Source organism: Hibiscus syriacus, unplaced genomic scaffold (genome assembly GCF_006381635.1).
Source record: "Hibiscus syriacus cultivar Baekdansim isolate YM2019G1 unplaced genomic scaffold, ASM638163v2 tig00116996_pilon, whole genome shotgun sequence".
NCBI lineage: Eukaryota > Viridiplantae > Streptophyta > Magnoliopsida > Malvales > Malvaceae > Hibiscus > Hibiscus syriacus.
In genome coordinates, this window is record NW_024063512.1 from 39,562 (window position 1) to 52,650 (window position 13,089).

The following is a 13,089-nucleotide window of genomic DNA, read 5'->3' on the forward strand; positions in this document are numbered from 1 at the left end:
TGGTTAAAGCTCAAAGTAATTATTCAGACGCCGCTATTGAGATGTATGCATATTTTGTTCAAGTGCGTGCTGTTCGGGGTCAATCTTTAAGCTCACACTATGGGCTGGCTGAACAAGTTGATCAAGTTGACAGCCTGACTACAGTAATGTGTAATGATTTTAATGCCATAATGGGGAGACATTCATCCGCAACTCCTTACGATATGTACCGATGTGGGTCCACGAATAATCCGTATAGCAACACCGCGTCCAGTTCAAGGGGAATGCATTCATCTGTAAATTTCTTTGACCATATGAAGATGCCATCGACGCAACCATATGTGCAGTTTCCATTTGACACGATGGCTTCAAGCTCCAGGGGAGGCATTCGACTGCGAGCTTTTTCGATCTCAATGTCGATATGCATTCCAGTTCAAGGGGAAGGCGTGCAAGTAGTAGGTTTTTCGACCTAAATATGGAGAGCATAGAGGAACCATCATCTCCACCAGAAGAACCGCTTCGTGAGCCTGGTGCGGATGGTGCTGAGACTGGACTATTCATTCACCCAAAATCACCGCAATTCAACTCCGATGATGATGAAGTTCCAGGAAATGTGGCACAAACTGACCCTCCTGCACAGATGTATGAAGCTGATTATGGTGCAATGTACGGGCCAGAATTTGCGGATATGTCTCATCTCGGTGACTATTAATATTACTCATCAATAAATAATGGTGAGTTATCTTTAGGCATGGAATTTTCAAGCAAAGAAGAAGCGATGATGGCTATAAAAAATTACAATATCCTTAATTCTGTTCAGTCCAGAGTCAACCGATCGACGACCGAAAAATATGTATGCTACTGTGCCTGACGCGAAAACGGATGCAATTGTATGGTTCGCGTATCGAAAATGAAGAGGAAAAACAACATATGGGAACTAACAGTATACAACGGTCCTCACACATGTTGTGCTGGAGGGGTCAACCAAGATCATCCCAACTTGGACTCTGAAGTGATATGCCAAGCCATCATGCCCATGGTAAAAGCAATCTCTCATATAGCTGTTGTAGTGTTGATTTCAGCTATACAATCGCAGTATGGGTACACCGTCTCCTATAAAAAAGCTTGGTTGGCAAAACAAAATGCCATTGTCAAACTTCATGGCGAATGAGATTCATCTTACAACGAACTTCCAGGTTGGTTTAGGCTGGTGTGGACGTTGAATCCTAGGACAATTGTGGACTTCGAAACCTCCTATGCATACCATAATGATCGAGTTCTTTGCGATCGATGCCAATTCTACAGGGTTTTTTGGACTTACCTACAGTGCGTTAATGTTGCCAAATACTGTAAGCATGTGGTCCAGATCGACGAGACTTTCTTGCATGGAAAACACAAGCAAGTTTTATTATTGGCAGTTGTCCAAGATGGCAATCGTAACATTCTTCCAGTTGCTTTTGCTCTTGTCGAAGGAGAAGATACAGATTCTTGGGCTTTTTTCCTCCGAAATTTACGTGCACATGTTATCACGAGGGAAAAAATATGTGTCATTTCAGATCGCGGAGCTGGGATCAAAGCAGCAATGGAGTCTTTGGGTCCAATGTGGCAACCACCCTTTGTCCAACATAGGTATTATCTCCGACACATTGCTGCGAACTATCATGGAAGGTACAAGAAGAATGATAAGCGTCAATTAATTGTGCGCATGGGTAAATGAAAGCAAGTTAGTAAGTTATACATTTTTTGATCATTTTAATTTTGCAAAGAAAACAAGTTAGTAAATTATACATTTTTTGATCAGGTTATGAACTACTTCCTCGAACGTTTGAATCAATGCTTCAAGATTTGCGGGCGAAGAACGAGGAAGTATACGATTACATCAGCCTCATCGATAAAGAAATGTGGACGAACGCATATGATGGTGGATATCGATATGGACACATGGCGACCAACTTGGCTGAGGCAATCAATTCAACCTTAAAGGGTACACGTCACTTACTTGTAGCGGCTTTGGTAAAAACTACATATTTTCGTTTGGGGGCTTTTTGCGAAGCTCGGGGGACAAGCTCAAACCTGGATGCAAGACGGTCATGTCTATCACCCTATATTAGTTGCAGATTTACAGAAAAAAATTGTTGCATCAAATGGAATGTCTGTAATAAGCTTCTCAAGAAGGCATGAAATGTTTCGTGTCACAAAGTTACCGCGACCTCTTCAAGGGATTGAAGTTGTGTCGTTAAGAGTAAATCTAAGGGACATAACGTGCGACTGCGGGTTTTTTCAAGCTCTGAAGTATTCATGCTCTCATGTGATAGCAGCTTGCTCGCATACACGTCAAGACTATAACCATTTTGTGGATCCCGTATACCTACTATCTGAAGTTTTTAAGGTATACAAATTTGAGTTTCCCCCCATAGGTAATGACAAAGACCCTGATGAGGTTCAAGATTGGCTTTCGATTGTACCAAATCCGAGTTTATTGAGGGAGCGTGGTTGTCCAAAATCCAATCGAATTCATTGCGATATGGATATACGAGAAAGATCTAGACAAGATAGAAGATGTGGCCATTGTAGAAACCCAGGATACACTAGAAAAACATGTCCACTTCTGTTGTCATCAAGTAACAATTGATGAGGAAATGATGTATTTATTTATCAAATAATAATTCTTGTATTTTAATTTGCATTTACTTCAAGTTAATGTCATTCGATAATCGTTGATGAAGATTAAGAAAACGAACACAATCATTAAATTTTATCAAACTAATAACAATTTGGTATCTAAATACAACAAACTTACAATAAGAATTAAATAGTAAATGATAACCAAATTACAATAACTAATATTAAATGGTAATAAACAAAATTAACTGAAATATATTAAAAAAAGTCCAACAAATTTAACAAAATAAAGTAAGTATTAAATGAAAAATAATAAAAAATTACAATTAAACAAAATAAAGTAAATACAAATATAATAAAAAAAATATATCAATGTTTGCGTCGCGAATGTGTTTCGCAGGGCGGTGGTTGTCGGTCTCGAGGAGGATTTCTTCGTATCACTGGTTCTGACTCCTCGCTGTCATCATCATCGTCGTCGTTGTCGTCATCGTCGTCGTCCTGAGCAGGTACATTAGGTTGATGAGGAGCTGATGACGATGAAGCACCTCCATAAAATAAGGACCCTGGAGGTGTATGACTGACTATCCCACCGACCTGCGAAAACTGGGAAAACCCATACATCGTTGAGTGTGAAAACTGTACAGGAGGTGTCTGTGCTGCAGCCATGGGTGATGAGGCTGAACCCGCCAAATATCTAGCATATGAACCCCAAGTCGGATCTATAAACATAGACCCATAATAGCCTCCATGAGGGGTCATCTGTGACAGTGGCGGTGGCGGAGTCATAAAACCAGGTGAAGGCGGCGGCGGTGGTATCTGGTAATGGAAAGGCGATGGCGGCATCATATATGGATGCGGCATCATATATGGTTGCGGTGGCTGCTGGAAAGGTTCTGCTGGTGCAGATGAGGATGAACCGGAAGCACCTGCTCTCCGTCCACGAGTCGGGGGATGATGGTGCTGTGTCGGTAAGCATCTCTGTCGACGTCGTGGAAAGGTCTGCCCTCGTGTATCCTCAGGAAGTAGAAACGGTTTCCCGTTACTGTTGAACCACTCATAATAATCCTCAGCATACATCAAGAAGTCAGTAAAAATTGGCTCTCTACGTGGAAGGCGCCGATGTCAATCCTCCCACAACACGACCCACCCATGATGCCTCACCAGCCAATTTGTATCTATTGTGTCGCGTCTATCTAAGATATGCAATTCGTCCATATTGCGAGGTGTTTCCGGAATTGGTTGAAAACAACTAAACTGCCAGAGCACGCGATCAGTGGAGTACCACTCGACGGTCGCATAACAGGTCAGAGGGACCATCACCATCCAAACATCTGATGGACCCCTCAACTCAGGTGGGATCACCGCCCTCACATCATCAGTAGAATATGTCACCCATTCAAACTAAAATAAATAATATATAATTTTTATCAAAATAATAATCTAATTATATAACTATAATCTAAAATCGATTTTTATACATTAAAATTCAAACATGCGTGCCAACCTTCTGATCGATTAGCACCCTAATTTTTTCTAAATCATCAGGTAGCTCCTGATGATTTTTCCTATCAGTAGACCACCAATTCAAGGAAAAAAATTGTTATACGTTGTATAAAATTATTAATATACAAAATCAGTTTTATAATTACCTCAGAAGTAGTGAAAATACGAATGGGTTCTTCACAACATGAAATAAAAAGGGCAATCGATACCATGCCCAAGACTGCAGCAGCAGGAGACATCTGCCGATAGCATTACGTCTGTAGTCACTGGCTCCACACATCTCCCTGTACAGCAAAGCCAAAACTGCCGAGCCCCAACTGAATGATCCGGCGAGACGAAAGTCGCTAAGATGTCGCAACCACATGCAGTGAACTAGGTTGCGCGATTTGTCCGGCATCAGCAACTCTCCTATCAACTGCAGTATGTATGCCCTTGCATACTTCTTAACCTCATCCTCAGAGGCATCTGCGCTCAACTCCCGAAAATTGGCATCTAACCAATTTAACAGTATCCTACCTCCGATAAAATTTTCCGGGACACGTCCTAGACTATCCCGACACAAAGTAGTCCAAGAACTGGAAGCTATCCCCGATATCACATCTCCATCTACCAGAAGCTCCAGGTGCATAGAAACATCCTCAAGCGTAATCGTGCACTCTCCGCACGGAAGATGGAATGTGTGGGTCTCCGGCCTCCACCGCTCTACTAAAAATAAATAATTACAAAAATTAATTCTTACTCTAATAATCATGCATTAAATAAATCAAATAATTATTACTAATAATTTAAATTAAATTAAAACGTTAAAATATTACTGTATCAGCAAAGTGTCGAGATATTTAATTCTTAATCTAATAATCATGCATTAAATAAATCAACTAATTATTATTAATAATTTAAATTAAATTAAAACGTTAAAATATTACTGTATTAGCAAAGTGTCGAGATATTTAATTCTTAATCTAATAATCATGCATTAAATAAATCAACTAAATATTACTAATAATTTAAATTAAATTAAAACGTTAAAATGTTACCGTATCAGCAAAGTGTAGAGATATATGATTTCCATCCGAGCGAAGTAGACTGCATTCCATTATATATCTATAAAAGAATTATTTTAGTAAAATATTAAATAAAGTAAATACATAATAGTAAAAATATTATAAAATATACCTTAAAAAGATAGAGTATTTGAAAGAAATTTAGAGAATTTGGTGTGATAAAAGTGATTGAGGATGGAGATATGTATTTAGGGGTATAGCGCGCCCCCTGCACCGCGCTATACCCCACGTGTCAGATACCCAGGTATAGCGCGGATCAGGGGACGCGCTATACCCACGTGGCGCCAGATCACCGTATATCGCGGAGCAGGGGGCGCGCTATACCCACGTGACGCCAAATCAGCGTATAACGCAGTTCAGGGGGCGCGCTTTACTACTACGGGTGTTAGATCGGGAAATATAATCTGACCGATGTTAGATCGGTAAATATATCGATCACTGGTGATTTATTGAGAAAATTGCCGATCAAATCGCCCTCAAAATATTTTTTAAATAGTTACAATTATTAAAAAATTATCGAGTGGATATCGTTTTCTTTAAAGAATCACAAAATAGTTATATATATGTAATTAGATTAGATTATTCAAAAAAATAATTGTATAAAAAAATTAAAGCTTGTAATTCCTTTCCCTCTTGATTTCTTCTGTTTTCGTTTCTTGGCTAGAGTCATCTTCTACTTTAATTTGCTTCTATTCTGTAAGGGTGGAACATGTCCCACTGATTTTGCTTTTGGTGCACATATCTGTGCAGATTCATCCCTATAAAATGTATTAAACACTAATCATCGAGGTCATCAACAGCAGAATAATAATAATAACAATCCCAAATCCAGATAAAACAATGCTCTTTCTTATTTGTTGACTGCTTTTTCGCTTTTGATTTCCTGCCGGCTCATACAGTCTTCACTCTTACAATTTGTTCCACACTTGACTGACCTTTTTGAAGTTCATTCTACCCACATCTTCTTCGTCCAATCGTAAAGTTCCTCTTCCCATCTTTTCAGTATAAATTATTAAAATAAAATAGAAGTCCAGATTATAATATGCACAGAAGCCGAGGTGTGATGATGGTTTTTGTGTTTTTGTAGTTGATGATATACTAATCATTCTTCAAAAGATTCAAAAGTTGCCTGCTGCTTTACCCTTTAGCTTTGCTGCAGTACTAGCTTACTGCTCTGCACTTCAACGTATTATTAGGCCACTCTTCTTTCTTTTGCTTTCCGCCATTATTAAACACTCCATTCATATATAAATCTATATGCATGTAAATTATATTCCAATACGTGAAAGAAAACAAGTGACGGACTGGTCTTTCAAGCTAGGCAACATTTCAGAAGTTAGTCTCGTATGCAATGAGGAGAGGCTGAGAGCATCAACTTTCTGTCATTTTCTTGAGAAAATTCAACAAACGCAGATAATGTGTCCATATTTATGGGGAAAGCACGACAATAATGTCCCAACAGCATGTCGTAGCTCGCCTTATGTTTCTTGCAAAAGCAAATTTAATGGTGGGAGACGCTCATCAAAATCATGAAGTCAATAAATTTTCAACCCGATATGTATACATTAAATTATTTGATTCTTTTGCAACAAATTACACTAATGTAGCATATAATAAGAAAAATAATCCCACCGTCCCCGACATAATCGATTCATTTATTTGTAAGAAAAAACGGACGATTATATCACGAATGTGAACTTCAGATGTTATATAAAAATTTTGAAAGATATATAATACACAATATCATAAGTGTGAAATTAAATTATCAATAAAACATACCTAAATTACATAAATATCATTTCAGCAAAGTTGAATGAGACGTAATTAGTCACCTCTTGATCTTTGGCCTATCATAGTTCCACGCCAATGAAAAGAGATGGACATTTGTAATAGTATAATTTCGTTCGACCCCTCCAACTAACTCAATTACATTAGAAATCCAATTACCCTGAACCAACTCAATACCTAATAAAACTAACCCAAGTACAACAGGCCCAAGTACCCAACTAGAGGAGTCCAATGACCCATTGATCTAACCCAGACCGAAAACCCTAATAATGGTGATGGTAGACAATGCATGGTGGTTACATTGAATGATTTGTTGATATTGTAGGAGCTAATAGGGTGGTGGAGAATACATTTACAAGTCATGTCGTAGTGATTGTGAGGTGTGGGGACTAATTTGACTAAGGGGCTATGGCTGATGTGAAGTGTTGTGTTAATCATTTGCGTTGTGTGGAAACTATGGCTCTATGAAATGGAAGACTGTGTGATGGTGATGGTGATGGTGATGCTGAATTGATATGACCAGACAAAAAAAATTGAATGGCAATGGATCCTAAGAGAGTTGGGATATTTTCTACCAAAATTATCATCATATTTGATTCTTAACTTATTAAATAATGTTATTTTTTTATAATTTTAAATTTAAATAATTAGTGTGTACATATTATTAATAGTTAGGGTAAATTATATCAAATATTAATAAATTTTGTTTGTTGACCGTTTATACTATTGAGCTTTCAATTTTATTAATTATAACACTGAACATTAATTTTACATTCAATTATATCATTTCGTCGTTAAGTCAGTAGTGAAACAATGACATCGCTAACGGTTGCTGATGTGGCAAGTCACACCAAAACGATGTCGTTTTGAAATGGTTTTTCTGATGCCTCAAACTATGTCGTTTTAGAAATTAAACTTTAAGAGTGTATCAATTATGTTATTGAACTTTTAAATAGTTTTTTTATCACTGTATTTTTTATGGTTGTCGGCAATAAATAATCACTTGTCATCGATCATCTTTCGCAACAAAATAGATATCAAAATGATCGCATTTGACTCTTCAATCTTTCTTATAAGATTAGTTTTTCATAAAACCCACTTAAAATCGACGAAATTAAACATAAAAATCTATCATTTTTTTTGTATGTTTGAAGACTTTATTTGATTTACGGGATTTAAAGTATTTGTTAAAAAATCTAAATAGTAAAAAATATTATTTTGATAAGATAACATATTTCAAAATTAACCTCATCAATCTATCATCAAAAGAGATTAGAATTTTAATATGTTAATCTTTTAATGTATTTCGTCGATTTTAAGTGGATTTAATGAAAAATCATATTTGAGAGAAGAAAAATAAGTAAAATATGAATGTTTTTGTACTAAACTTGCGCAACATATAACCGATGTGACACAATTAAATATAAAACTAAAATCTAATACTATAATTAATAAAATTGAAAAGACAAGTAATTTATCTTAGTAATTAAAGAAGATTTTAAATAAATATTAATGTATAATCATATTATATTATTAAACAGATATTATATATGAAAATGTTTAATTTATGTTTATTTATTCATCAAGTTTACTGTAATAACTACCTATTCAACTTAAAATTACAAAAGCATCAATCCGATGATTCAACTAATTAAACAGAAAATTAAAAATTCAGTTAACTCAACCTGTTGTCGGATTTTGTAAATATGGGCAGAATACGAAGCGGCACATTCTTGCAGACAGTGAGTCCATAGACTTCGTCCATGTCCAAATTCTCTGCATTTTCACCATCAGCCAATTTCCAATCGAACCAATACAGAAGATTAGCAACCAGGTAAAGAATGAACGCCTCTGCAAACGCAATTCCCGGACATCCCCTTCGGCCAAAACCAAATGGCAAGAACTCTAACTCTCGACCTCCGAAATCATCCCTGCTGTTCTCGAATCTTTCCGGGATGAACTCTTCTGGTTTTTCCCACAATTCGGGGTCTCTGTGAATCGCCCACACATTGAAGAACACTGTAATATTCGCAGGAATCTCGTAATCTCCGAGGTTAACCTTTGATGTTGTCTGTCGAGGAACAAGAAGTGGAGCAGCTGGATGAAGCCTTAAAGCTTCTTTGATCACACATTTTAAGTAATCCATTCGATTCACATCGTTCATATCTATCTTTGATTTGTTTCCGACCACATCTCTTATCTCTTTTTGAAGCTTTTTCATGGCGTCTGGGTTTTTCATTAGCTCGGCCATTACCCATTCTAGCGTTGTTGAAGTTGTATCAGTTCCACCAACCAGCATGTCCAGTATGATTGCTTTGATGTTGTCTGGAGTGAGTTCCATATCAAGCAAGCTATCTTCTTGGAGTTTGAGGATGATAGATAAAATGTCCTTTTCGCCATATTTATTCTCCCTATGTTCTTCGATGATCTGATCGAAATATGTATCCATTTCTTTATGAACTTGTTTCAGACTTGATTTGAATCCTCGAAGAACATCAATCCAGTTCAAGTAAGGAAACATGTCGCCAAAGCAAAAACTCATTATGAGAATCAAAAGCCTTCTCGCCAACAACCCGAACTTGCTTTTACCATCTTCGTCTTCGTATTTCCGACTGAGAGCGCTTCTCGAAACGACGTTGTTTGAAACAGACATCAGCAACTCCGACAGATTAACGGCCTCTCCGTTTAAAGAAGCTCGACGGATTTTATCAATGGTGACTTCAACTTCTTCATCCCTTATGAACTGAAACGACTTAACTCTCTGAAGACTCAAAAGCTCAGTGACACAGATCTTCCTAGCTTGTCTCCAATACTCACCGTACGGTGCGAAACCAACATCGGTGCAACCGTAAAGCAAGATATTTGCCGCGGTGGTTCTTGGTCTGCCTGAGAAAGCAACGTCATGGTTTTTGACGATTTCTTTAACCATGTCGGCCGATGAAACCACCAGCGTCGGATTATGCCCCAACTGAAGTAGCAAGAGTGAGCCATGTTTCGTCGAGAGGTCTCGGAGGGAACGGTGGGGAAGCTTGCCGAGTTGATGGATGTTGCCGATTAGTGGGAGCTTTGGTGGTGATGGAAGTGAAATAAGGTTTTTTTTGCCATTTGCTTGTAATTTGAGCCAAATTATAATGGGGAAAAGGAGAATGAGAGAGAGAAACAATGAATCGTTGTATAGTTTAGCTACACTCAGCTCCATTTGCAAATCTATACCATGAAACGAAAACTTACTTTGGCAGGAATTATAAGTTTTGTATATTTATAATAAAAATAATAGACTACTTATGATAAGGAATTGAATATATTCTTTGAGTACTAAGTTCGAATATCATAGATATTAAGAGTGAGTTTTCAATGTCGAAAAATTGAGAATTATCTTTAAATAAATACTGTCTTATAATTACCTCATGTTAATAAAAAATTGGATAATAATAGAAGGATATAATATGATTGGTAAGATATCTAATTTACATACATATTTTTCGGTCTTTAGAAAGGTCTTTAGAAATTTGTTTTACCAATTATTTTGTAAATCATTTTATAATGAAACTAGCTTTTAATCTTCTTGCTCGTAAGAATGAATTGTGGGTGAGATTCCTCCGCGCGTGTGAGGAAGGTGTTCCTTTAGCACTTAAAAACTCAAGTTGTTCGCTCCTCTAGAATGGGCTTAGCGTTGTCTAGATTGATGTTCTAAACAATATTGTTTGGTCAATTGACTCGGGTAAGGAGATTGATTTCTGGCATAATCCGTGGATTCTAGATATTGGTCCTTTCATAAACTATGTTTCTCCTGGTAATGCCGATAGAGTTTGCTATGCTTCAATTAGTGACATGTCTACCCATGAAGGTGAATGTCGTTGGCCCTTAATAAGATTTTGCCGCATCATATTCTGCTGCATATTGCAGCGTTGAAAGGGCCTCGATGCACGACAAATCCTGACCGTATTGGATGGCGATGTACCGACGAACTCTCATTTACCGTGAAATCGGCTTATGTTGTCCGCAAAGGAGATGACATTCCTTCATCTAATAACTTTTGGAACATTATACATAAATTTCAAGGTCTGCCTCGGATCAAATATTTTTATGTGGTTTGTGTGTTGTCATAAACTAATGACGAATGATGAACGTGTCCGTGGCCACTTTGCCACGCGCGCTAGTTGTTCTATTTGCGGGGCTGTGTGTGTGAAGATATCGACCATGTTCTTCGTCGTTGCTCGGCTGCTTACCAGGTCGGGAACGAGTTGATTTTGCCGGCTAAGTTGGATGCTTTCTAGGCTCTCGATTTGTCGGATTGGTTCGTGGCTAACCTACAAGGTAATTTGACTTTTGCTAAGGGAATGGAATCTGATGTTTGCTGCTGTTTTGTGGAACATATGACTAGCTCGAAATGCAATGATTTTTTATGCTCCTATTGATTGGGAAGGCATGGTGATAGCTAGGAGTTCTAGGCCTGTTGAGTTGATGATCCAGACTCGTTTGGTGGTTAAGATGATTCCTAATAAGGCTTCAGTTATTCCTCGTGGTCCACAACCCTGGGTGCTTCCACCCCCACATTAGATTAAGATTAATTCGGATGCTGCTTGGAGAGAAGCTGATGGCTATGCTTGGTGCGAAGGGTTCGCAAGAGACAGTGATGGTAATTGGAAATTCGAGTTCTCCAAGTTCACAAGTGTTTGCTCGGTGCTTGATGCCGAGCTTTGGGGAGCGTAGATTGGTCTCCGTTTTGCCTGGGATGTCGGGTTTCGTCAGGTAATTCTTGAGCTCGATAGTTTGGATGCTTTAAGAATTCTTATATCAGACTACAATGGGATGCCCTCCTTAGGATGACATCTTAATAAATTGGGGAGTCGTAATTGGTGTGTTCAAATCCAACATGTTCTTCGCACTGGAAATAAAGTTACGAATGCTATTCTTTTGCAGTTCCCCCCGACCTTGATTGTTAATCTTTTACACGCAGATAGTTTGGGTGTAGACACTAAAGTTTACCGTTAGTTTGCTTATCTCTAACTTCTACGTTTTTGCCTTTTACCTTTTTATCTCCGATTAGTTACCTGCTTCACCCTTTTGTAGCAAACAATCTTCATTTATGGGTTGTTATTTTGATGCCTCTACCGGTTGCATCAAAATTTTTGAGGAAGGTCCAGCGTTGGCAGTGGCGTGGTGGTTCTTTAGCACCATGAATCCAGCAATTTAACATCCAGAAAACTTAAAATTTTCTTATTAGTAATAGGTCAAATACACATGGTGAGATAGCATAAACTATGGAGCAAAACTTAAGTCCTAACAAGAAGCGAAACAACCCAAATAGCAGGAATTGAAGCCGTCGTAAACCTCACCGTGTATGCCTCACACCATGGAGAACTTTCAGTGGCAGTCCTCAAAAGAGGAGATCCATTACCACCTTAAACTAAACAATGAAACGGCAATAACTGAACTAAACGAACATAAAACGTGATAGCAACACCAAACCTACCCATCTTGTACAATGATGTGAAGATTCGTCGATATTTGACGATGAAACAGAGGGTGATAAAGAATCTGCAAACAAAAATACGCTAGGATTAGCCCAAAAACCAGTGATAATGGCTAAAAACCGATAAGCAGATAGGAAAAAATGAAAACAAATGACAAGAGAAGACAATAAGGGTCATCGCTCTGCCCTAACGATGCAAACAAAATAATCAACATGGCGCCAAAGAACCACCACACCATTGTCAATGCCGGATTTTCCTCAAAATCCCGATGCAACCTGTAGAGGTGTCAAAATAGAGATCATTCATTGGAGAAGGATGAAGGAGATGACTAGCCACTAGCCAGCAGTAAGAACAGTAAAACTTCAAGTAGCAAACTGTCTGTGAGTAAAAGTTATTAATCCACGTGGCATTGAATTATTGGTAAGGCGACTCAAAAAGGGACGGAAGATTTTTATTCGAAAACCCATCCAAATTTTTAATATCCGAAAGGAAAGAATCTTGGGAATTTCTACCGACAGAATACGTTATCGGAAATATAAATATTATTTTAATATTTTTGATGAAAATTTATTTAAAATATTATTATTTTTATTAAAATTATTATTATTTCTATTGAAAATATTATTATTGGGAATTTTATTGAGTTTGATAATATA

General features: G+C 37.7%; 1 protein-coding gene across 1 annotated transcript; it reads right to left on the minus strand.

The window, feature by feature from the left end:
* Nucleotides 1-8,631: 8,631 nt before the first annotated feature.
* LOC120193553 (cytochrome P450 71A1-like) lies at nucleotides 8,632-10,155 on the minus strand. Its single transcript, XM_039196040.1, has one exon. The coding sequence runs from the start codon at nucleotides 10,153-10,155 to the stop codon at nucleotides 8,632-8,634; it is 1,524 nt and encodes a 507-aa protein (XP_039051971.1).
* Between the last annotated feature and the right edge of the window lie 2,934 nt (nucleotides 10,156-13,089).

Excerpts from the sequence above, each read along its gene's own strand:
- LOC120193553 (XM_039196040.1), bottom strand. The coding sequence starts at position 10,155 with ATGGAGCTGAGTGTAGCTAAACTATACAACGATTCATTGTTTCTCTCT.